This window comes from Zalophus californianus, chromosome 10 (assembly GCF_009762305.2).
Source record: "Zalophus californianus isolate mZalCal1 chromosome 10, mZalCal1.pri.v2, whole genome shotgun sequence".
NCBI classification, from domain to species: Eukaryota; Metazoa; Chordata; class Mammalia; order Carnivora; family Otariidae; genus Zalophus; species Zalophus californianus.
Window position 1 is genome coordinate 1,254,451 of NC_045604.1, and position 23,085 is coordinate 1,277,535.

Consider the following 23,085-nt stretch of genomic DNA (forward strand, 5'->3'; position numbering starts at 1 on the left):
GCTGGACAGAGGGGGCGAGTAAGGAGTTTGGAGGAAAAGGTTGGTTGCCAGAGTCTCTGGGCCTTGGTGACCACAGTAATGAGTCTAAATTTTGTTCTAAGATGGAAATTCACTGGAGAGTTTGGTACAGGGAAGTGCCAAGATTAGATTTATATTTTCAAAATATCACTTTGGCTGCTGTGTAGAAATCAGACTGTGAGGGGCAGCTGCAAGACAGGGAAACCAGCCTCCTCCCCTCGTTCTCCGTCCCTTCCGTAGACTCTGTCTTCCTTCGGCATATGCAACACTCCTCTCCTCCAGTCAGACCCCTTCACGCTAATGCTGCTAACACAAGCTCACAGCCCTACAAGGCTTGTGTAGTTTGCCACGGCTGTAATGACCCCTACCAGTGCTTGCTTTGTCGGTGGGTAAGCCACGAGGGTAGGGACCAGTGCATCCTGGTGCCCCGCCCCATCCCCGGCGGCGCCCTATTCCCCGGCCCCGCCCCACCCCGCCCTATTCCCCGGCGGTGCCCCATCCCCCGGCCTCGCCACATCCCCCGGCGGCAGCCAGAGGCTGGCGCTGGTTCTGTGCGCAGTGTACGTTTGTCGAATGACTAAAGAATGGATAAATTATACAGACTTTCTTCCCACTCCACCTCTCAAAAAAACAAGTGGATGGAGATTATTTAAAGATTTCATCCCCCGGTGCCTGGGTGGCTCAGTCGGTGAAGCGTCGGCCTTCGGCTCAGGGCATGATCCCAGGGTCGTGGAATCGAGTCCCCAGTGGGGTTCCCTGCTCGGCGGGGAGTCTGCTTCTCCCCCTCCCTCTACCCCCACCCCGCTTGTTCTCTCTTCTTCATTAGCTGAAGAGGGTCATCCCTACAATTAATAACAACTATGATGAAAAGGTGAACTGCAAACGCAGAGGGGAGAGTGAGTCCAACAGCGCGACATCCAAACATGCCTACCGCCGAGGCGAAACAGCAGCCTCAGCCAGAGGCGAAGCGAAACCCCTGCGCCGCCGGCACTGCGTGGAGGCCGGGCGGGGACACCTGCCCGCGAAGCCAGCGCCCAGCGGGGAAGCAGCCCCCTGACGCGCAGCTGCGAGACGCGCGCGGTAATCGCGGGTTGGCGGGGCGGGGCCTCGAATCGCTGGGAGGCGGGACGCGGGCCCCTTCCGCATGACTATTGGTCATCTTGAGGACGGACTGCTCTCGCTGACCAACCGTAGTCCAGATGAAGCGCAAGCGTATTCGGGAGTCTACGCGAAAGGGCGCGGAAGGCGAGAAGCGCGCATGCGCCTGGGCTGCGCCCAGACCGTAACGAGCGGGGCGGGTGGTTTCCCTCGACGAGCCCAGCCCACCGAGGCTGCGCAACCTTCTTGAGCGTGCTTCTCTGGGAACCTCGGGACAGGGAACGTTCAGTGCCCAGAAACTGCCCCGCTGGGAACCCCCGTCTCCAGCTCCTCCTACCCTGTGTTGTCGTCCGGCCGCGCCCTGACCCGCCCTGAGGCTGGTGAATTATTGAAGAAGCCGTGAGCCTGACGCCCTCCGCGGGCAGCGCGCCCTCCCCCCCCGCGGGTCCGCGGCTGGCGCGCCGCCCGGCTCTGCCCCTGTAGTAGCTAACTGTTAGACCTAGCGCGGTGAGCTAAACAAGCACGGGGTGATCCTAGGTAGTGCTGAGTGCTCGGAGCAACGGGGCACTGACGGAAGGACGGAGGGTAGCCGGCGCGGAGGTGAGGAGGGCACAGCCGCAGGGCGCAGCGGTTGGCGCAGCGGGCAGAGCAGGTGCACGAGCCCTTGTGTGAGGCCGTGCGGCTGGAGCAGAGGGAGACAGGCTGTATACCTGACCATAGTCTGCTCAGGAATCTGGAGAGGATTCTCAGTACAGCGGGAACACAGTAGACTCAGGCAGAACCTTGATGTGACATGATTTCTTAGCACTCTGCCGAGTGGAGAACAGATTTTTAGGAAGAGTGGAAATAGACCAGTTCAGAGGCTGGGAGAGAGGGGCGTGGCTTGAGCCTACCTAGGCAGCTGGTGAAACGCCTGAATTCAGGATAGGATTGGGTTGTGTTGGGTGAGGAAGGACATAAAACCAGGGTAAGTCCCAAGCTTTTGGAATGTGCAACCAGGTGAATGGTGGTGCAGTTTATTGAGATGGGAACAGGTACTGGGGATGGGACTCAAGGTTCATCTGTGGTCACGGTGAGTCTGAGATGTCCATTGGACATCCAGGCAGACATGGCAAGTTGGAGGGTGGAGCTCGTGGAGAGGGATCAAGGAGAGTTATGCATATGGACAGGTAGATGGTATTGAAAGCCATGGACCTTGGTAGTGCCACTTGCAGGCAGAAAATAGAAGAGGGCCAAGGGGAAAACGCTGGGGTTCTCCAGCATGGAATGGCCCGGCGGAGGCAGAGGGTATGGCACAGGAGACCGAGAGGGTAGAGAGGAGAAGTGGGAGTGTATGAGGCCCTCGAAGACAAGAAGGGGTAGACACCAAGAGGAAAGATGCGGGTTATCTGGCTTAAATGTTTCTCAGGACTCAAGTGCCGTGCAGGCCGAGAAATGGCCATTGGGTCTTTTACCTTTTTGGTTCCTGAACGCTTTTTCAGGGGCAGTGCCTAGGGAGAGGTGGGGATGGAGGCTGACAGGAGTGTTCCAAGAAGAGGAGGAAACGCAGAGAGAAAACATTTTGCAAAGGAGCAGAGATGTAGATAGCTGGAAATCAATGTCTTGAGAGATTTTCTTACCTCCGAGAGATACCAGAACAAATTTCCATGATGACAAAGAATGACCCCGAGGAGAAGGGGGAAAACTGAAATTTATTGAAGGCTTATTTAGTGTATTAAGAGCTTTACAAACATTCATCTTCACAATGTTTTATGGATCAGGCAGTTGAGGTTAAATAATTTGCCCCAGGTCATGCAGCTAGAGGTGGCAGATCTGAGAGCCACCGAGATTTCTCGGACTCTTCATGCCTTACCACCACATTGCACAGGCACACAGCCCCTGTGCATAAGCACTGGGACATGGCTTTGCCCTGGCCAGAGTGCCCCTGTCCAGTCGGAGAGCTCGCTCATGCTGGGGTAGGGCTTTATTTTTCTCTTCCGATGCTGTAAGCAGGGGCCTCTCCCCGCGCCAGCCTGAACACCCAAATACCCATGCAGCACAGGACAGAAGCCCTCCCAGTCCCAAGGGGCAATGGCAAGCAGGAGGAGCTCCCAGAGGTAGGAGGCAAAGGGATACTTCTGGGGGTGTTCAGCGGGTTTCTTTTTGTGTCAGCCAGTGCATGGGGTGCTGGTTGGTCCCAACCAGCTGGTGCCTATGGCCCCAGCATTCATCTGGAGCTGTTCAGAGTGGCAAGAAGCCCCGGTCAGAGCCCAGTCTCCCGGCTGCCCCCATTGAGGCTGAGGCTGTGGGGGCGGGTACTGCGCTCCAGCCGGCGGCCAGACAGGAGGCGTCGCAGGGAAGAGCCGGAGCTCAGGTCGCCACAGCTTCGAAGGTGGAGGCTCTCTCGGCCTGGCCGGCCCCATGGGCTCCGGGGCACCTAGAGGCAGACACAGGACAGGGCATCAGCGTGGCTCAGCCTGAAGCTCCAGGCTTTCCTGGTTATCTTCCCAGACTCCCCTAACTCCTACCTGCTTAAGCCCATGGGCCCCATTCCCACTGGGGTCTGGGGCCTTCTTGGACATCGGGAAGAAACGAGTGACCAAGCCTCGGCCTGGCCAGCTGCTCTTCAGGTCTCCCAGGGAGTGGGCAGGTGCCGGGCCCGAGGGCAGGGGGACCTTTTGAAAGGTGGGCACGGGGCGCCGTTTCTCAGCTGAGCGGGCACGTAGCAATTTGGGCGAAGGGCAGCGGGCTAGACGGAAGAGGCAGGCTTCAGAGCAGAGCCCTGGAGACAGAGAAGGTGGGAAGGGAGGTGCACGGAGGGCCAGGCAAAACTCCCATAACCGCCTCCCCCCACCTCGGTACCACCCACATGCCTGACCTGTATCTGCAGAGGAAACGGAAGCAGCTTCTTCCTCGAGCACTTTGGTATAAAGGTCCCTGAAGTCAGCTGGGGAGGAGAGGGAGGGACTGGAAGGGCCCAGTGGACACACCCTCTGGGAGAGCCTCAAGCCCCGAGCAGCTTGCCCAGCCCCCACACTCCACCCTCAACCAAGCGGGCATCCCCTCTGCCCATGTCTGCCAGAAACCCGATGGTACAGCCTTGCTAGACAGGCACTAAGGCGGTCTGGTTGGTGGCTGTATCTCCCCCAGTCCCCCCCAGTTCCTGGCACACAAGGCCAGTGGTAAGATTCCATCACATCACCTCAGTGCTCAGTAACTCGAGCACCTGGGCTGAGGGGCCGCTACTGCACGCCACGGACAGGCGGGAAGCCGAGGCTTGGAGAGGGTGGGTAACTAGCTCCGGCTGGGAGCTGTGGAATTTGGTTTTAGCCATTCAGCTGCTGATGGTGTGTTTTTAGGAGGTGAGTACTCAGAAGTATCTACTGCAGGAGTGAACTCACCCCTTCTTCCTCCTTGGGGACCTCCAAGGTGTCCTAAATCCTGGCGGGCACCCCTGGCCCTCCTAACTCCCCTGCCTGTGTGCTCCTGAACCTTGCGGGGGGGGGGATGCTCACCGGTGTCGCTGGAGGTGGTGATGCCTGGGTCACTGTGGGACCGAGGCAGCTGCAGCGGTGGTCGGGGAGCCGGATGAGGAGGCCGGTGCCCCGGGGGGGTGAGGGAACCTGAGCTGTCGCTGAAGCGGCGAGTGGGGGCGCGGGCGGGAGGGGCCGCAGCAGACCGGCCGCCTCCCCGGCTGCCTCCCCGGGGGACCCGCCGCCTCAGCTCAGGGAAGCAGGGTCCCACCCAGGGCGGCCAGCCCTCCAGCCGGTGGCAGCTGCGGGCGGCCGTGGGGGCCCCCAGTGGGGGTGGGGCCTCGGGGGCCGAGCAGGAATAGGAGCGGGCAGCCCTCGGGGGTCGCCGCGGCAGGGGGCTGTCCTCGAAGGGGCCGCGCAGACCGCAGTCCAGGCTGAGGCAGTAGCCGGCGCGGCTGCGCTGAATGGAGCGGAAGAGCACGTAGTCAACGGAGCGCACGGAGCCCTGCAGCTCCAGCAGGCACGAGTCCTCCGACGGGCTCGAGCCCCCAGGGAGGTCCCCGATGGCCGACAGCACCAGAGACCCGCTGTCCATGGACACTGTGGGTGGCAGGGGGGGCGTGGGGGGGGGCGCCAGTCTTTTCAAAGCCCCTCAGCGGCCACGCTGCCTCCAGAGGGATCTCAGAGGAGGCAGGTCAAGTCCAGCGCCCCACCCAGCTCTGCTCTCGCAGGCAGCCCAGCCCTTGCCCCCCTCCCCACTTTTTGCTCACCGTCTACAATGGAGGTCACCCGCTCGCAGATGCAGGAGCCATCGTGAAGCTGAGGATCAAAGAGAGTGGCCTGCAAAAAACAGGAGTGTCAGAGGGCCAGCCCGACAGGCTAATGTGGCCACCCCATGTGCTGTGTGCTGGACAGAGCTTAGAAGACCTAGCTTTCAGTCCAGCTTTGCCACCCTGTCCGGGTCAGTTATGTGGGCCTCAGTTTCCACACCTGTAAAATAGAAATAATAGTTCCCCCCACTGCTACCCCCCCAGGCTCTAGGGAAGACCAGATGGCCGTGGAGGTGCTGGTGCCACAAAGACCGTGAGGACTACTGTTTTCTTTGTCCAGTGACAGCAGCTCCCTCAGCTTTTCAGGCTTTCTCACCAGCTCCCCAGGCCACAGCGAGCCCTGCTCTCACCTGGCTGTCTCCTCGTAGCCCCATGACGGCCTCATAAGAAGGGGGGCAATCCGTAGGGTACAAGGGCACCGGGCTGTCCATGGAGCCATTGTAGGTGATGCTGGCAGGATGAGGGAGAGGAGAGAGCCTGGAAGAGCACTCCTACGCCAGAGCTCCCTCCCCAGCAATCCAGGCTGCAGCCCTGGTCCCCTGCTCGGTTTCCCCAGCAGGACTCCGCCAGGCCTCACCTCTGCGCATCTGTTTCTGAGCTGCAGGTGTACTCTGGGGGATAGTAGGGCGGAGGGGGCACCGGAGGTATGAATTCCTCCAAGTCCAGCATGGTGTGTAGGAGAGGAGCTGGGGGTGACGACGTACAGCCCAGAGGCCCCAAGGGGCCTGAGACTGAGCGCTCAGGGGCCAGCTGCTGGGGAGCAAGCAGATCGGCACGCCTGGTTTCTGGGAATGCAGCTCCTAGGCTCCCAGACTCCTCCACATTCTCCTGGTCTGCCTCCTCCCTCAGCCAGAACCAGCTCCTCTTCCCTCTCTGCCTCAGTCATCCACAAAGTCCTCCACTTACGGCCCCACCCACATCCAGAATTGCCACCTGTTCTCTGCCCCCACTAGAACATCAACCCTTTACCCTCGTCCCCATCCAGGCTCTTCTGGGCTTCACCTAACCTGTGGTCCCGTTTAATGTCCGTCCCCGGGCTGACTAGCATCACATATTTCTCTTGCTCCCCGCCCTCCCCTCCTCATCCTTCCGTGAACCCCCCTAAACATCCTGACACTAGATGTGCCTAATAAATGCCCCACAGCCCCTGAGGCTCAGAAGCCAGCACCGCAGCCACCATCCCCTCAAGCCCAGTCCCAGCACACACACCCCTGCCCCGCGTCACACTTGCTTGGCTTTGACCCTGGCCCGCCTCTCACCGTGTGCACGAGACCCAGGGAGAAGATCTGGACGCAGCAGACGATGGCAGAGACGGCGCAGACAGTGGCGGCACAAACGGTGAGCCCACAGACGCTGAACAGCAGGTTCTGAAAGCAAGAGAGGAAGAGGGATGTGAGCGGGGCCGGGGAGGGGTGAACCCCACAAGTTCTGGACCTGTGAGGACCCCAGAAGCGGAGGCAAAGGTGAAAACCAGGGAGACGGTGAGGAGAAAGGAATGGCTGAGGCGGGGAGTGCACGCTCACCTTGAGGGCTCCTCGGGCTTCGTCACAGGTGGAGTTAGGGGCCACTTTCAGTTCCTGCCCTGACTCTGGACAGGGCCGGAGTAGGGGGACGGAGGGGCAGCACACACAGACCTTTCCTTCCTGAGTGGCCGAGGGGAGGGCGCAGTCAGGACAAACCCAGCGTCCCGCGCCCCTCCGCCCAGCAGCCCTTTCTGGCCCGCCCTCCTCAGTCTCACCATGGAGCAGTCTTGGAAGTCCCGGGCCAGCTGAGCATTCTTACAGGAGAGAACAGAGCCAGCCATGCTGAGCATGACACAGAGCACCGAAAGCAGTGAGAAGAAGGAGATCTGGGGGAAGCAGGTGCACACTCAGGGCGGGGGCCCTCAGGGGTACCCTCTACCACGGATGGGGCACTCCCTTCACACACATCCACGCTTGGCTGGCATGAACTGCACAGCCAGTCCCCTCCCTCCTCGGGGGCACACGCCGGCATCCCCTCAGGTGCTGGGCACCTGCCTCCCAGTGGGCGCCAGACCCTAACACCTACCACTAAAGTGAATGGCCGCTTCCAAGACACAATGCCAACCACCCCGGAGAACGCCAGCTGGGGACAGAGTGGGCACAGGCTCAGCCTGGCGAGGGGGAGGCACATGAGTGAGCCCCTCACCACAGAGTGTGCCCAGCCCTGTAAGAAGACAGCTGCCCAGAAGAGGAGAGGCCAGCATTTGGACTGGCAGCTAGCGTGGAGGGGTGGGGCCCCAGGAGCCTACCCCACCCAAGGACTGTGCACCCAACTCACCGAGAATCCAGCCCAAGATGGGCAGGACCTCTTGATGCTCTCAGTGGTGGTGACAGAGGAGGCCACCATGCTGAAGGTGACCACCAGGACGCCCAGGAGCACTTGGGCCAGCCCCAGCATGAGCAGGGCCTGCAGCCAGGGTCGGTGGAGGCGGAGGTGGGTAAGGCCCCGGGTGCTGGGTCGGCTGGTCAGCGAGCGGCTGGAGTCAGTGGGCGAGGGCATCATGCCTGCTGCCCGGTTGCCTGCGCCTCGCTCGGCCTCCACTGGCGCTTGGGAGCATCTCAGAGGCGCCCAAGACCCCGTCCTCCCTCCTCTCCACCCTCTTTGCTCTAGAGCCCACCGCCTGGATGGGTCCCCTGGGGCATGGCCCAGGGCCTCCAGCTGGGCGGGGGCCCAAGGGAGGGGCGTCGCGGAGGTGTCGCGGGGGGCTCCTTCCCCACCGCGGGCACCGGACGGGCACCGTGCCCGGGACGGCGAGGAGGACGCAGGGGCGCCGGCTCATCGCATCTCCCTGGAGAACAGGGGTGCCGAGAAGGGCAGGTCCAGGCGTGAGGAGCGGCCGCAGTCGAGAACCCCGGGAAGGGCGGGGAGGATAAAGGCGAGGAGGGTGGGAGGAAGAGGGGAAGGGTCCTGGGGTCCGAGACCTTCTGGCGGGGAGAAGCCGGGGCGCCACCGGCTGCGAGGCCGCGCTCCCCGCTCTCCCCCGACACCGGGCGCTCCCCAGCTTGGGCCGCAGCAGGTCCTGCCCAGCGCCGGGGGCGGGGCGGGGGCGGGGCTGCGCGGTGCACCCCGGGAGCCGGCGTCGGCCCGCAGGCCCGGTGCAGAGGGGGCGGGCGGCGGGGCGGGGCGGGGCGTGGCTGCGCGGGGCTCCCCGGGAGCCGGCGTCGGCCCGCAGGCCCGGCGCAGAGGGGGCGGGCGGCGGGGCGGGGCGGGGCGGGGCTGCGCGGGGCACCCCGGGAGCCGGCGTCGGCCCGCAGGCCCGGTGCAGAGGGGGCGGGCGGCGGGGCGGGGCACCCCGGGAGCCGGCGTCCGCCCGCGGGCCTGGTGCAGAGTCAGGGCCTCGGCCGGCCTCCCCGGGCCAGGGGCCCGACCCCAGCCCCGCCTAGCCTCTGGGGCCCCGGGCCCGCTGCGTCCCCAGCAGAGGCGGCGCCGCCTTCCCGGTCAGTAGCGGAGCCGCGCAGCTCCGCAGCCCTGCCCGACCTCCCCCCGGAGTTCCCATTCTGCTTCCGCTCCAGTCCCCGCCACACTCCCCTTTTCTCTTCCAAAGGCCCGGTTCCCAATAAAAATTCCGGAAACGGGGATTTGAGTTCCAGTTCCGCTTTCTTTTTATTTAAATAACCGAAGCAACAGTCTTGGCACAGCAGAGAGAAGCTGGGTGGGGTTTGTAAGAGACGGTAGTAGTGTGGCCTAACTGGGGGGTGGCGGGGGAAGCGAGCCTGGGTCACAGTGGGCTCCCCGCACCCCTAAGTCAGGGTCAGCAGTCATGGCTGCAGGACTGGGGGCACTAGAGAGGAGACCCCAAGTAGTGATGTCTCACCGAGTCCGAGACGTCAGGGACGGGGGCTAAGTGAGCTCCCCGCGGCGGCAGGGCCGAGGCATCCCCGTCAGGGGTCACGGGGCTCGGAAGGCATTGTCGGCAGCCCCAGCGGCTGCGTTGGCGGCGGCGGTTCGCACGGCGGGGTTGGAGAAGACCCCAGCAGCAAATTCTTGCTGGGCCTTCTGAAAGCTGGCCCCGGTGCGGCGGTACAGAGAGTGGATCTGCAAGTAAATGGCAGAGATTATGAGCGGGCGCTGGCCGCCGTGACCCCACCCCAACCCCATCACGCACTCACTGCGGCTCGGGCTTTTCCTTCGTGGCTCCCCACCCCCACCCCTCCCCCCAACCCCCACCCCTCCCCCCCAACCCCCCACCCCCACCCCTCCCCCCACCCCAGAGGTCCAGGAGCTGAGCGCCTGCCCAGCGGCGCGGCCCTCCCTGGTTCCTCCGGAACGACCCACCCAGGCCCCCGGGGGCCATGACGTCACTCTTCTGGCCCCGCCTCCCGCACAGCCCCTCACCCGCTTGAGCATCACAATTCCCAGCACGGCGATGCCGGTGAAGAACAGGGCGACCAGCAGCATGAGCACAGCCACGGCCTTGTTGGCCTTCAGCACCACCAGAGCGGAGATCCAGCCACTGCCAGAGTGGACAGCACGCGGCAGTGAGGAAGGGCCGCTCTCCGCTGGTTAGCAAGCGGGCCCTATTCCCACCCAGCCCACCAGGGGTCGCGCCCGTCAGTCTGGAAGCTTCCCAAGTACCACAATCCCAAACCATATCCGCTCTCATCAGTTTGATTCCAGCTTCCGAGCAATTAGCTCCTAGCTCTCCAGGCCCTCCCAAGACATCCTCAGCCCAAACAGACCTTTCTGTTGAGGAGTCTCCATCCCCTTTTCAGAAGTGCTCACGGGTACCTTCTCCAGGAAGCCCTTCTCAGATTGACCACACGTACTTTTCCTCCCCAAAACCTAGGCCTGTCTAGAGTTCTGACTGGGCTCTCTCCATCCGGGAAGTAGGTCCTGTTTCTTTCATTAAACAAGCACCTTTCCTTCTTTTGAGCAACTCCTACCCCAGTACCTAGTGCTGACTTGGTCTGAAGGCACGAGGGAAGGGGGTGGGTGGGGGTGGCGGGTAAGCCTCACGGACCTGAACCCCCAACCTGGGATGCCAATGGCCTGGAGGACAAAGAGCACATCCTGGACGAAGAAAATGAAGAAGAAAATGAAGAAATTGAATGAACTGTCACTCCTGCGGGCAGGAAATGGGGAGAGCGAGAGAAGAATTAGGGTAGAAGCAGCAGATGTGGGGCCTATCCCAAGTTCTCCACCACCCCCACCCCTCAACTTACCGGAAAGCCTTATACATGGGGCGGTACCAGCACACAAAGGAGCAGGGAGTGAAAAGGAGGACCCAGAGAATAGAGAGTCCAAAGCCCGAGCCATTGCTGGTCTCCACACAGAAGCTGGCCAGGCAGGCAAGAAAGTTCAGGAGAAGAGCCAGCGTGCTGCCTAAGGGACGAAGAGACAGCAGACTGAGTGTGGACTGCAACGACGGCTCCTTCCCACAGAAGCCCACCACCCAGCCCTCACCGAAGACGGCAGAGTACGGAAGGGGAGCTTCCGCCTTCACAAAATCCTCAACAGCGGAGACAGATCTCTATCACACGTGACCACCTTTGCAAAGATGTTTAAAGGACTCCAAAAACGTGTGTGCAGGAGGACAAGGGACAGGGGAAGGCGACAAGAGCATATGTTTTCTAGAGGTTGGAAGAACAAGTTGTAAATATTACGAAAGGAGTAACCCAGGAAAATTCCTGGAGAAACTAGCCTTAAACTCAAAAGCTGAGCAGAGCTGAAATGCTGAGCTCTAGGTGGGCAGGCTCCAGGGCAGAAAAGACGTAAGGTCACCTCCTTTACTCTTCCTCCAAAAAAAGGCTTCTCACTACTCACACGTCCAGAGGTGGTACATGGTGGATACGGTCTTCTGAAATTCTTGGGGGATCTCCATGGAGATGTCCTGGAAAAAGCAGGGCTGGACTGGGCAAAAAGATGGGAGAGGGGGCCAGTTGTTCTGTCGAGCTGGAAGGCAGAGAGAGAGCAGGAGGACCCGAGACGTGAGGCAGAGACCAGCAAAGGAATCACCCCTCCCTTCCACCCCAAGTCCTCTCTCCCTCCAACTCGGGGTCCGAGGAGACGAGGCAGAGTAGCAAAACCAGTGCTGATGGTGTTTACTGTTATTTACAACTTCCAGGCACTAAGCCAAGCACTCTGTATGGAGGACCTTATTTAATTGCCACAAATCCTATGAAACAGGTACAAATACTACCTTTGTTTTATAAGTAAGGAAACTGAGACACTCAAGATTCAGTAACTTACCTAAGAGCTCACAGACAATAAATAATAGCACCCAAATTCAAACTCTGCAATGTGGCTCCATAGCCCACGCTCTTAAGTTCTTTTTGCTCCTTCAAAAGCGTCAAATGCCCCCCCCACCCCAAGAACCCACTTACCAGCTGTGCCCCCCAGGGCAGCATGCTTCAGTTCCCGCTCCCTCCGGTCCAACTCCTCCGCCTTCCGGTTGAGCTCCTCCTGCTTCTTTAGCAGCTCGGCAGTGGCTGCTGCAGCTGAAGCCTGCCCGGTAGGCACAGAGGGAGACGTGAGTCCTGGGCCCGCATCTGGCCCCCGCTCCCCCATCCCCACACCCTGTTTACCTGGGTGCTGTAGGAGCCATAGTTTTTGGGTTCTGTCGGGCTGAGCTTTCTCGAGGACTGCAAGGAGGGAGCCGAGGGTGGAGGCAATGGGGCAGGGGCAGGAGGCTCATAGGCTGGTGGGGGCTGTTGGTTTTGGAAAAGACTTTAGGGATCACCTAGTCCCTCCCAATGCAGGTATCTAGAGTCTGCTTGAGTACGTTTAGATCCAGAACCCATTCCCCAGCCTCCACCCTCCCCCCGGACCCAGAGAGTTGAAACTCTGTCAGAGAACTCTTTCCTAAGCTGCGGCAGCCCTCATCACCCCCCACATCCCATCCCTTAGTCAGGACTCAAGGCACTCATCTACTGAACGCACCCCCTTCACTTTTTAAAGCTCTTAGCATTTTCTGTTCCATGGGACACACAGGTCCGGTCCTCCTCATTCCTTGCCCTCTAAATGCATGCCTAAGCATAACTTGTTTTCTCCTCAACTCCTACCAGCCCCATTCTTTCTTTTCTTCAAAGAAGCCTCCCCAGACACAGCTCTGGTTCAGGCGTTGCCAGTCTCCAAGTCCTCCCAGGACTGACGCTTAGAGCTCAAACGGGATTGTTGGCCCTCGTGTCCCCAGAAGGGTTAGGCAGGCCAGGGCACACTGGCCTCTCTCCGGGGGCTAAGATCCTCTGCATGCAGAAAAGTCCCCTGTATCCCGACAGAGTGAGCTTACAGGCACACCCTCCCCCTCCCTGCCATTCTGTGCTCCCCAGAATCTCACCTCCCGGGTCTCAAAAGGGTTGTAGACGTCAAGGGTGGCATACTGCGGGCTCGGTCGGTGCTGGATCACAGCTGGGTCCTGTGGGCAGAGCTGGGGCTCAGCTGGCACCTGGTGCCTCTGGGGAAACTCCCTGGAGCCTCTTCTGATGCCTGTGGCTCCAAGCACTGCACGTCGGAGGCCACGCTGCTGTCCCAACATCTGCCCCCAAGCCTTCACCCCACACTAGCACCAGCTCCTTATAGGGGCAGGGCCCGCCCCCCACGGTGCTCACTGGTCTGGAATCACCGTCACCCCCACGTGGCGGCCCTTCCCCGGAACAAATGTCAGGAATGGGAAGACAAGTTAGCCCGTCCAGACCCGCGAAGAGCCCACCAAGCTAGCCAAAGAAGGCCCGCGCGTCACCTGAAAGGGGTTGTCAAGCTCGCCGGGCCCAGCGAAGGGGTTTCCGCCGTCTCCGCTCTGAGCCATGTTTGCAACTGCGACCTGGGCCGCCCCTGCCCTCCACGCCCCTGCGCGGCGGCGGCGGCGGCGGCGGCGGCGGCGGCGGCGGCGGCGGCGGCTCCCGGAGCTCCCGGAGCTCCTCCCGGTCAGCCCGCTCGGCTCTGCACGGATTGGCCGCGAAGGCCGGAAGGGTCCCGAGGATCCCTGCAGCGGCGGCGGGCTGCGCCTGCGCTTCGGCTACCGCCGAAGACGGAAACGCCCCACGTGATGCAAGGCCCCGCCCACAGCTCCCGGCAGGCCCCGCGGCGGGGCCCCGGCCCGCTCCGTCGAGACGCGCGGCGAGAGTCCTGCCTCCGGCGCCGGCCGCCTTCCTCCGCGGGCCTCTGCTAGCCCGGGCTCCCTCCCGGTGGCCACCGCAGCCGGACCTTCCCCCAGGCTCACCTCGCTGGATGGAACAGGTGCCTCGGTTCTAACCCGCAGGAAGCACCCCCCCGCCCCCGCCAGACAAACGGCGATCTGCGGACGGTGGGCCCCGGAGGACTCGGGAGGGTGAGATGGACTCCCTTCATCCACAAACGCGGAAGGGCTGCCAGTGTCCCCATCCCTCCAGCCCAGCATCCCACACCTCAGACTTCAGGAGTGGGGTTCCGATGAAGCACGTCATTTTTATTTCACAAAGACTGTACAAAATTCCTTATAAAACATGGGATAGGTGCCACCTGGTTACCTCCTCCTGCCCCCGTCCAACTCCACCGTGAGGGGGCAGGGGAGGATAGGAAGTGTGTGGGGTGGAACAGCGTTCTGTACAAGGCTGGGGAGGGAGCAACAGGTACAAGTTCTTCCGTATTTACACTATTTCACATATTCACAGGTATACAGGGAGCCAGGAGGAAGGGGCGGGCTCCGGCTCTGTTCTCTGATATAAAAAAGCACCAGTGTCCTGGACTGGACACCCACTGCTGGAGGAGATGCAGGGGGGCCCAGGGCCTGATCGTCACCGACTGATATCCCGACTGGAGTCCCACAACTTGGTGTTGGGTGGCTCAGCCCGAAGGCGGGCGAAGAAAGGATGCTGAAGGGCTTCACCCAAGGTCAACCGCTTAGCAGGTTCATACTCTAGCATGCTTTCAATCAGATCGAAGAGCTGGTGGTGTTCCTCGGCCTCCGAGGTCAGATACCGCTGGTGATGGAGGGCAGGAAAAAGGAGAGGAGGCACAATGCCTTACAAGTCCTGCCTTTTCTTCAAGGCCCTAGCTTTCCATCTTGGAGGACCAAGGCTCTGCCATTACCAATACTATTACAAATACAACCTTACCAGGAGCACACCGTCACCAGTATTTGCGGTATTACTGTTTGACTTACCTTCCCCCTAGCACAGTTACTTCCTTCATACTCTTTGAAAGTTCTATGTGTATATCTTTGTCAATTTCATGAATCTTCTTTAGCTCCTCATTAAAATGTGAGCTCTTCAAAGGTAGTTTATTCTTTTCTGTCTGACTCAAGAATCCAGGACATTGCTTTGATCTCTGGTTGGCTCAAGAAAGACATGGCTGTCTAACCTCCTTCCCTCCACAAAACCACTCCCTCTTATCTCTCTTCTATTGACCAAAGATGTCTTCTTTCAGTTTTCCCCCTTCCTTCCTAACTCTGCTTGTGAAGTGCCTTCCAGGGGCAAAGCACCTTAGGAAGGAAATGACCTTTGGGTGGTAGGCACTATCTCACCCCTGCCTGGCTCACCCGCAGTGGTTTGCAGTTTTCTCGTACGTAGCGCCCAGCTGATGTGTTCTCATCCCAATCTAGGCGACCCCGATAAAAATATTTCTGCTTCCTAGAAAGGAAGGGGAGATTGAGGGGTCAGGAGGTTCCTTCTGTTGTGGGATACTTCCCTTATTCCCCCACGTGAGAGTAGCTGGGCGGCGGGGGTTCAAAGAAAAAAAGAAAATGATGTGAAATAGACCGGTCTTGTGGAGAAAAAGGAAAAGATTTAAGTCCCCCCCACCCCCTCAAGGTTCACCTTGTCTTTCGGATCATCCGGGAAGGAATAGGACCCAAGATCCTTTCCATCATGGCTAGATGCTCTCTGTTGTCATGGGTCTGGGAAACAAAAACAGAACTGAGCATGGGACTGAGAACCGGCTGCTGGAGACCAGCTTCCAGGATGGTAAGCAATGTGGAGTGAGCAGGCGGGTCCTCGGCAGACAAGGAAACCGGGTAGAATGCCGGGTGGCTATAGAAGGCACCCCACGCCTTACCTGGAACAGCGTGAAGCCAACATAGTACTCGAAGATGATACAGCCTATGCTCCACACGTCACAAGGCTGTGACCAGCCCAACTCTGGGGGGAGCAGGAGGGACAAGGTGTTATGATGCTTAGGGGGCCCTCCCCTCCCCACCACCCATGCTCACATACGTGGACAACCTTGTTCCCCCACTTGCCCCCGCTCACCGAGGATGACCTCTGGTGCCCGGTAATGGCGAGTGGACACGATGGTACTGTGGTGTTCATGGTCAAAGGTGGCACTGCCGAAGTCCACCACCCGCACCGCTGTGCTCTTTACACTGCGTTCATCTCGTTTCTAGGAGCAGAGCAGGAAGACGATGGACCCCAGCCACCCTGGACCAAGAGTCTTACCACTATTCTCTAAAGTGCTTTCAGGTCTTAAAAAAAGCACCTTGACCTGCTTGCTCCCATAATGCACTGGAGAATCCGCTTTACAGCTTCCCCCGTATCCCGCAGATAATTTAGGAGTGGGCAAGGATTAAGGAATGATCATGGCATAGCATGCAAGTCCCTGTGCATCTGGACTTTTCCCAAGTGACTGGTATACAGCGTTTCCGAAAATAGTCAAGAGAACTGAGCTTCCCTTACAGAGAAGAAAGTCCAAACCAAGCATCTTAGAAGCATTTACACTCTATTGGAAAGTTATCTGAGGTCCTCCTTCCAAGTTCTCTTCCAATTTAAGTCTTCTTCAACCTCTCCCCTTCAATCTACTCTGGTATTCTGGTTTACTCAGAGCCGGACTGGGAAAGAATATGGGAAAAAGCAAAAGGCAGGAAAGGGGCTACGAGAAGGGAAAAGTGGCACAGCTGCCTGTCCCTCTTACCTTCTCTAGATTGTAGGTGAGCTCATAGTCTGAATTCACAAACAGAATATTTTCAGGCTTGAGGTCCGTATGTGTCAGCTTGTTATCATGGAGGACTGCAGGGGAGAAGGCCAAGTCAAGGTTGGTTCAGGTGGCCAGGGCTAACTGGCACCAGTGACCCCAAGTCTGGTCACCTGGCTCAAAGCTGGTGAGGAGGCAGGTCCAGAATCACTAGGCTGCTCTCTGCTCTACATCCAAATGAAATGCCTGGTCTAAGAAGCCCTACGCTTATCAATGTAAGACACAAATGTAATTCTCAACTGGTGTATAAAGAGTCTGCCATGCATTTTATTTTTGTCTTTTGACGTATGTGCCTGAAATTCAACTCCGTAAACCTGCACAGTTAGGAAAACCCAAGAGGAACCATGTACTCGTCCGGATCCCCCACCTGGCCCCCTTGGTTGCACTAGTCCCTGCTCCTACCTGCTTTGCTGGAAATGGAGAGCATCTCAGCTCAGACAAACATAAACCTCTAGCTCGGGAAGTCTTTTTGTCTCTTTGTGCTTGCAGCCTGACTTAACACTTTCCCAAGGAAGGGAAATGAAAAAAAAAAAAAAAGAGGCAATTCAATGCTTTGATTTCAGAAGCTTTCTCTTCCAGCTCCTGTTAGATTGCATGTGGAATAAGACTCATCAGGGACGCTGAGGACACTGGTCAAGGAGTCAAGTGAGGGAGCTGTCAACGTGACAGTAAGAGAACTGCAGATAATCAAGTTGACAGATGAGGGGCTCTGCCAGTGTAAACGGACACAAAAGAGGTCCTACAGAGGGAGGGGCTGCCCCAAGTCCACCTCGGCCCACCGCACTCACACTTGACGGCCTGGCACAGCTGGAAGGCCATGTGGCGCACTTGGTGGATGGGGTAGGGCAGGTAGTTGTTGTCTTTGAGGAAATCGAAGGTGCTAAGACCCAGAAGCTCGAAAGAGATGCACATGTGGCCATGGTAGTCAAACCAGTCAAACATCTGCACACAGAGGCTAGAAGAGAGATGGGGGAGGGGGAGGTCTGATGAGCTCCCATCTGCCCACCACCCCTCCAACAAGGAGGAACCGCAAAGCTGTTGATTCCACAGGCTTGTGTGAAAACACGCCAGCTAGCATCACCAACAAAACTCAGTTCAGCGACAGAATGGCCTTTCTGGCCGACCCAAGAAGAGAGATACTACCTGCCAAGCTTCGAACCATTTTCCTGCATCATTTTAAATAGTTAAAACAATTCTACTAGCTGAAGAGTGGGATGCCAGGCTCCAGTATGGACCCTGAATTGTCAAACTGTCATTCCTAAACCCTGACCCCAGCTCCCACTCCTGAAATTCACTGACCACCAGCCACCAGTGGGCCCATGATTATACCGATTGTCTTCTTGTGTCTTTGTTTAATGCCCCTATTCTACATTTACCTTATAAAAGGTCCTTGGACAGAAATACTACGTATAAATGTCTGGGGCCTCATCAGTACAGAAAGCTCAAATGATTTTTTGATGAAAATGCTAATTCTCAGTCTCAGGGCCATTTCCAGGGCCCAGCTCTCCAGAGGCCACCCTGGGCTGGGGCCAAACTGCAGAGCAATCTCACTGCCCTGGAAACAAAGGGAATGGATTACAGCACATCAGACCCTCCCTTCCTGCCCCTACCGTTCTACTAGTCTAAGATGATGAACAAAAAATGAATGGATGAGAAGGTGTAGGACTCCCCTGCCTGCCTAACCGAGGCCTGGAAGGTGTTCCTGTATAGGAGTGGAGCCTCTCACACTCCCCACATACTCCTTTGCTTGCTTACTTCTTGTTGTCAGGGTCCTTCTCATTGATTTTCTCCAGGACATTGATTTCAAGTCGGGCTGCTTCCTTGTACTTTTCCACATTCTTAATGATCTTCAGGGCAACTCGAGCCCCACCCCTGTAGGATGGCAGACGATGTTTCTGCTGGGCCGTCAAAACCATCTCAGATTGAATGGGGCTGTCTGGGGATTAAGAAATCCTACCTTTGGCTAATCAGCAAAAAAGCCCCAGATAACCCTCACCACCTCTATATGCTAGCAGGTATGGAACAGGGAGGAAGGGGGCTACAGTTACCTTCGATGGTCGACACATTGTACAACTCGGCCAAAGGTGCCCTCTCCCAAAGTGCTTACGATTTCATCTGAAATGAAAAAGAGCAGGGTCGGGGAGAGGGAGGGAGAGAAGGTGGGGAATGAGCTGAGTAGGAAGAAAAAGGGGTACAGCAACCTGGGGTGAGGAGATGAAGGAAGGGGGAACAGATACAGATGGTCACAGGGGAAGAACACCCCTGCGTGATTCCCACCACCTTTAACCCAGGGGCCATGAGAGCTGGGAGTGGACAGCAGAGGTCAATTCTCAACAGCAACTCAAACCACCCAGATAAACAACGCCACTGAGGAAAGGCAAGAGGCTGTGACTTGGGTTGGCTATGGGACCGTTACAGGCGATAGGATTGTTACGATTTGGCTTGTACATCGCTCTTGTAGCCAGTCCCCGACGTGGTAGATGAGGTGGCCCTCAGCGTCGTCCTCTACACTCTTGGCTCTCCGGCTGCTGTGCTGCTGGCGGGGGGCGGGGGGGGTCGGAGCGAGCCAGGTGTCGGAGCGGGGGCCGGAGGGAGGCGGGGTGGGTGGTGGAGGGGCCACCGGTCACAGGCGCCCAGCCAGGGGGGACAGACGATGACGGGGGACAGTGGAAGGGAACACGTCAGATGCAGTAAGGCGGATCGGGGTGAGAAGAGAGAGCGGCGCATCATCCCAAGTCCCCAAACCCAAAACGGGAACAGGGAGAGGAACGGGCAGAGCAGAGAAGTGGTGTCGCTGCCAATGTCACCCGCAACCCCATGCTCCACACCATGCCCTTCCAGACAGGCACAGATCTCCCTTTGCCCCCCCCACCCGAGCCCACCTGCTGAGGGGGCCGTGGAGCCCAGAGCTTGTAGGAAAAAGGCTATTCACAAGCGAGGTCTCCACTAGAGAGTGGAAGCCTCTGGGACACGGGAGCTGCTCCCGACACGGTCAGCCCAGCATGCCAAGGAGGGCGCTGCAGCTCACAACCACACTGTGCCCATCCGGCTCTGGAGCAGACCCCAGGGCCCTCCGGGAGCCGGAGAGCTTCCGAGGGAGCGGACGGACTCCGCGCCCATGGCAGTGTTCACGCCCCAACGCTCCACTGAGAACGAGAATGCTTCGCACTTACCAGGCTCCCAGAGGGCTGAAGAGCGGGGAGAGGAAGGGCCCGGTGGCAGCACTCACCGAAGACGAGCGGCTGAACGTCCGGCTGCGCCGCCTCCGCCGCCTGGGCTTCCTGCGGCTGCCGCGCTGGCTGCGGTAGCTGCTGTCCTCACGGGGGTACTCGCACGAGTGCCGGAAGTCAGCCTCACAGCACGCCTCTCCCCGGTCCCGGCTGCAGCCGTTGCGTCTGTAGCTGCCGTAGTACCGCCGGTCATACACCCTCCGGTCCGACGAGCGGTCGTCGTAACTGCTGGGGCACATCGCACGGCCGCTAGTGGCACCGCTCCGGCCGCCCGATGGGCCGAGTGCCCCCTCAGCACAAGCGGCAAGGCCGGAACACCTGCCTCACACGCTCGTGACGTCACTCTGAGGGCCAAGGACCAGGAAAGTGTGGTAACTAAGCACAGAGGGGGGTCCCCACAGCCCCGTGTCACCACGACCTCCGGCAAGACAGCAGCAGAACGACCGCTCTGGGGCCGGCTCTCCCCTCTGGCAACACAACGAATGGAGCAAAAACCCCTTTCTTTTTAATTTTTTAAAAGATTTTGTTTATTTATTTGACAGAGAGACACAGCGAGAGAAGGAACACAAGCAGGGTGAGTGGGAGAGGGAGAAGCAGGCTTCCCACGGAGCAGGGAGCCCGATGCGGGGCTCAATCCCAGGACCCCAGGATGATGACCTGAGCCGAAGGCAGACGCTTAAACGACTGAGCCACCCAGGCGCCTCAAGCCCTTTCTTTCCTAACTTCCGGTCTTGCTCCAAACTGCCCCCCCCCCCCCCCGCCCAAGAACGTGCCGCGGGCATTCAAAGCTCACAGACCTAAATCCGTCTTGTCTGTCAGGACGGCAGCTACCCCTAGACCCCAGTCTTCTGCACCTCCTTTGCCTTCGCCTGAGACACTTCTCCCTTGTCTTCTAGACAAGCTTGGACGGCACGTTCTCTAGGAAAGTTTTCCTGAATTACACATCCTGCCCCACTCCAACCAAACCTGCTGGATGCCTCCTCAGCCCCTTACTACCTACTTCCTCTACGATAACGACCTTAATACCACAGCGCAAATGGCTCGTTCTGTTAACAATCTTGACTGTCACCTAATCCCAACTGCTCAGCGTGTAACCAATAAATCTTTGTTTAATACATAATCGAATGAGTGACCTCGAACACAAGTTTCTCTTCCTGAAGCCTCACCTCCGAGAACGGACATGGTAGCTGTCTTCCCGCCGGCGCCGCCGTGTCCGGTCACTGCTACTTGACCAGGAGCGGCTTCTTCGTCTCTTATGCTTTCGGCTCCGATAGTGCTCATGGTAACTGCCCCGGCTGCCTCGCTCTGAGGAATGGTACCTTCGGGGATGAGGCATCTGGAAGGGAAGGAAAAACAGAAATAGTGGGGAAAAGCTCTGAGTTTTCAGAATTGTGCTCCGAGGCCTAGCTGCTCCAGAGATGCTAAGCTGCTTTCTGCTCTTTCACTTCTACTTCATTTTATGACCCACAACTTCCTTGGTCTTCCTTGTGCTTATAATTTCTCCTTAGTGGAGTGGGGTATATATCACCTACAACTCTGGTGGAAAACTCTAGGAACCCTCCCCTCCCCTCAGGCTAGCCCCTTCCCCTCATTGCTCTACTGATTCTCCTCAAACTTGGCTCCAGGAAGAACTTTAGGTCTGGGCCACAGCTCATTACAGGTGGGACTGTGTAACTGATGTCTCAGTTCATCCTTGGCTGGAATCTAAACTACATCTGTGCCATTTCTGAGTTCCTCACACTCGATAGAATAACATTTTTGTACAAATCATAATAAACGTTTTACAGTTATTAAGAGTGTATCTTTGTCTTCCCAACCAGACCATTCTGTGTCCTGTGGGCAGGAATCCAGTTTACCATGCTTCTGCATATAGCAGTACCAAACATAAGCAAGTTCCAGGGATTTGGGTCTGACCTCTTGAACTTTTTTTTTTTTAAGATTTTATTTATTTATTTGAGAGAGAGAGACACAGTGAGAGAGAGAGAACACAAAGCAGGGGGAGTGGGAGAGGAAGAAGCAGGCTTTCCACCTCGCAGGGAGCCCGATGCGGGGCCCGATCCCAGGACCCTGGGATCATGACCTGAGCCGAAGGCAGACACTTAACAACTGAGCCACCCAGGCGCCCCCCTCTTGAAGTGTCTTAATCACCTCTCACATCACTGACCAAATCCCCCTTAAAAGTTTTTAATACAGGAGGCCCCAAGCTGCAGTCAGCTTCCCATTTGGCCCCTCCCCTCTCGTGCTTAGGAAGTACTGAATAACTGGTTTTTAATTAATATCAGCACTACTTAGCTAAAAGCTGGCCCCCTTCCAGTTAGTTATTCGAACTGGAATAGCATGGTACACAAATGATTTTTTCCTTAAAAGAAAAAACCAGAGAGAAATCACTAGAAAAATAAGTATATGAGAACAAAATAAAATTAAATAGGCCCAGGGACAGAAGTCTTATGGGCGGGGGGGGGGGGGGGGGATTAGATGTGGAAAGGCTTAATGAGTCCAACATCTGGCTTTCATTCTGAACTTCTACCTCCCACCTCCTCAAATTGAGGAGGAGCGTGATCTTTGATTCGGTGCTGGTCTAACAAGGCCTGTAGCAAAGATGCAAACGCAGGACTCTCCCAGGTAATCCAACCTTGTTCAGCACAGCCACACCAACATCGCACCACACAGCACACCGCCACCAAAGTTCCTCACGGCCCCTCCCCGCCCGAGGCACCTCCAGTTTACCTCTCTCAACTTGCGAACCTCCCCCCGCCCTCCTTTCTCACTCCGAAAGCCCAGAACCAACTCCTCGAGTCCAACTCTCTGCAGGCGCTCCCAGGGACACGGCGGTGTCTCCCTCGTCCCCAGCCTTGCTCCAACTTTGGTGTTCCGCTCCTTCCCATCTCTGGAACCACTCCCATCCCCGCTCCATCGCCCCTTCTCCGACTCCGGACCCTCCCGAGTTCCCATAGGCCCTCCCGGGCCCACCGAGGGCAGGCCGGTCTTCCTCCTCACCTCGGCCGCCTCGCAGGGCTCCGTCCTCCTCCTCCCCTCGCGCCCCGCGGCCGGGCCCCCAGCCCCACTCTGCCCCCTCCCGCTCCGCGGTCGCCATCTTTCCGCGCGGCCCCGCGGCCCGCCAGCCCGCGCGCTCACCGTTCTGGCGGCGAGGCCCGTGCGCTTGTCCCACAGGAAGTCCGTGATGGCGGCGGCACTGCGGCCGGAGTCCCGGCACCCCCGCGGCGACGAAGTGCGGCTCCACCCCCCCAACCCGAGACCCTGGGACCTCCCGCCTCGTTCCCGGGCTCCGCTCCAGTCCCGCCCGCCCCGGCTCCGTCCCCGCCCCCAGGGTCCACTCGGCGCCGCTCGCACCGCCCCCGCCCGGGGCCCGATCCCAGCTCGGTCTCCGGCTCTGGCCTCTCCGATCCGCCGCCGCCACCGCGAGCGCGCACGCACGCACGCACGTCCCGCACCACCTCCCAGCGACCACCGGGCCCCGCCCCCAGGGCGGCGCGCACGCCGCCGCGTCCTCGCGTAGCTCGCGGGCGCGGCTGTGGGAGCGCCGGGGGCGCG

The 23,085-nt window shown here is 58.7% G+C and overlaps 3 protein-coding genes across 10 annotated transcripts; all 3 read right to left on the bottom strand.

The window, feature by feature from the left end:
• Window positions 1-2,788: 2,788 nt before the first annotated feature.
• FAM189B (family with sequence similarity 189 member B) lies at window positions 2,789-8,464 on the bottom strand. 4 transcript variants are annotated; one of them, XM_027613762.1, is made up of 12 exons: window positions 7,700-8,464; window positions 7,448-7,504; window positions 7,137-7,247; window positions 6,922-7,041; window positions 6,658-6,765; window positions 5,976-6,148; window positions 5,749-5,848; window positions 5,339-5,408; window positions 4,611-5,168; window positions 3,974-4,042; window positions 3,624-3,877; window positions 2,789-3,532 (listed from the first exon to the last, which is right to left on the bottom strand). In XM_027613762.1, the coding sequence occupies exons 1-12, from the start codon at window positions 7,922-7,924 to the stop codon at window positions 3,359-3,361; spliced, it is 2,019 nt and encodes a 672-aa protein (XP_027469563.1). In that variant the 5' UTR covers window positions 7,925-8,464; the 3' UTR covers window positions 2,789-3,358. The 4 variants fall into 4 exon arrangements, with proteins under 4 accessions (XP_027469563.1, XP_027469564.1, XP_027469562.1 ...); XM_027613763.1 differs by having other exon boundaries at window positions 3,624-3,844; window positions 5,976-6,151; XM_027613761.1 differs by having other exon boundaries at window positions 5,976-6,151.
• Window positions 8,465-9,000: 536 nt separating this feature from the next.
• On the bottom strand, window positions 9,001-13,310 carry SCAMP3 (secretory carrier membrane protein 3). Its single transcript, XM_027611983.2, has 9 exons — window positions 13,101-13,310; window positions 12,699-12,776; window positions 11,947-12,069; window positions 11,746-11,866; window positions 11,186-11,314; window positions 10,585-10,744; window positions 10,383-10,484; window positions 9,758-9,875; window positions 9,001-9,457 (listed from the first exon to the last, which is right to left on the bottom strand). Exons 1-9 carry the CDS (start codon window positions 13,164-13,166, stop codon window positions 9,311-9,313), a joined length of 1,044 nt encoding a protein of 347 aa, XP_027467784.1. The 5' UTR covers window positions 13,167-13,310; the 3' UTR covers window positions 9,001-9,310.
• A 474-nt stretch (window positions 13,311-13,784) lies between these two features.
• On the bottom strand, window positions 13,785-22,959 carry CLK2 (CDC like kinase 2). 5 transcript variants are annotated; one of them, XM_027611980.2, is made up of 13 exons: window positions 22,669-22,959; window positions 20,700-20,869; window positions 19,533-19,761; window positions 18,752-18,836; window positions 18,352-18,418; window positions 18,059-18,175; window positions 17,092-17,258; window positions 16,244-16,338; window positions 15,586-15,715; window positions 15,392-15,474; window positions 15,154-15,233; window positions 14,877-14,967; window positions 13,785-14,319 (listed from the first exon to the last, which is right to left on the bottom strand). In XM_027611980.2, the coding sequence occupies exons 2-13, from the start codon at window positions 20,867-20,869 to the stop codon at window positions 14,134-14,136; spliced, it is 1,500 nt and encodes a 499-aa protein (XP_027467781.1). In that variant the 5' UTR covers window positions 22,669-22,959; the 3' UTR covers window positions 13,785-14,133. The 5 variants fall into 5 exon arrangements, with proteins under 5 accessions (XP_027467781.1, XP_027467778.1, XP_027467782.1 ...); XM_027611977.2 differs by having other exon boundaries at window positions 18,752-18,839; XM_027611981.2 differs by having other exon boundaries at window positions 19,533-19,758; window positions 22,669-22,958.
• Window positions 22,960-23,085: the final 126 nt, after the last annotated feature.

Bases quoted from the DNA above. Each gene is read 5' to 3' on its own strand.
- FAM189B (XM_027613761.1), bottom strand. From the start codon at position 7,924: ATGATGCCCTCGCCCACTGACTCCAGCCGCTCGCTGACCAGCCGACCC. The intron at 7,042-7,136 runs GTGAGACTGAGG...TCGGCCACTCAG, and splicing joins ACTTCCAAGACTGCTCCATG to GAAGGAAAGGTCTGTGTGTG. The intron at 3,878-3,973 runs GTCAGGCATGTG...CTCTGTCTCCAG, and splicing joins CGTTTCCTCTGCAGATACAG to GGCTCTGCTCTGAAGCCTGC.
- SCAMP3 (XM_027611983.2), bottom strand. From the start codon at position 13,166: ATGGCTCAGAGCGGAGACGGCGGAAACCCCTTCGCTGGGCCCGGCGAG. The intron at 11,315-11,745 runs GTAAGTGGGTTC...TCTGCCTTCCAG, and splicing joins TGCCCTGGGGGGCACAGCTG to CTCGACAGAACAACTGGCCC. The intron at 9,876-10,382 runs GTCCGTGAGGCT...CCACTCTGGCAG, and splicing joins ATCCCAGGTTGGGGGTTCAG to TGGCTGGATCTCCGCTCTGG.
- CLK2 (XM_027611977.2), bottom strand. From the start codon at position 20,869: ATGCCTCATCCCCGAAGGTACCATTCCTCAGAGCGAGGCAGCCGGGGC. The intron at 15,475-15,585 runs GTGAGCGGGGGC...TGCTCCCCCCAG, and splicing joins GGCACCAGAGGTCATCCTCG to AGTTGGGCTGGTCACAGCCT. The intron at 14,320-14,876 runs GTGAGCCAGGCA...CTCCATCACCAG, and splicing joins AAAACTGCAAACCACTGCGG to CGGTATCTGACCTCGGAGGC.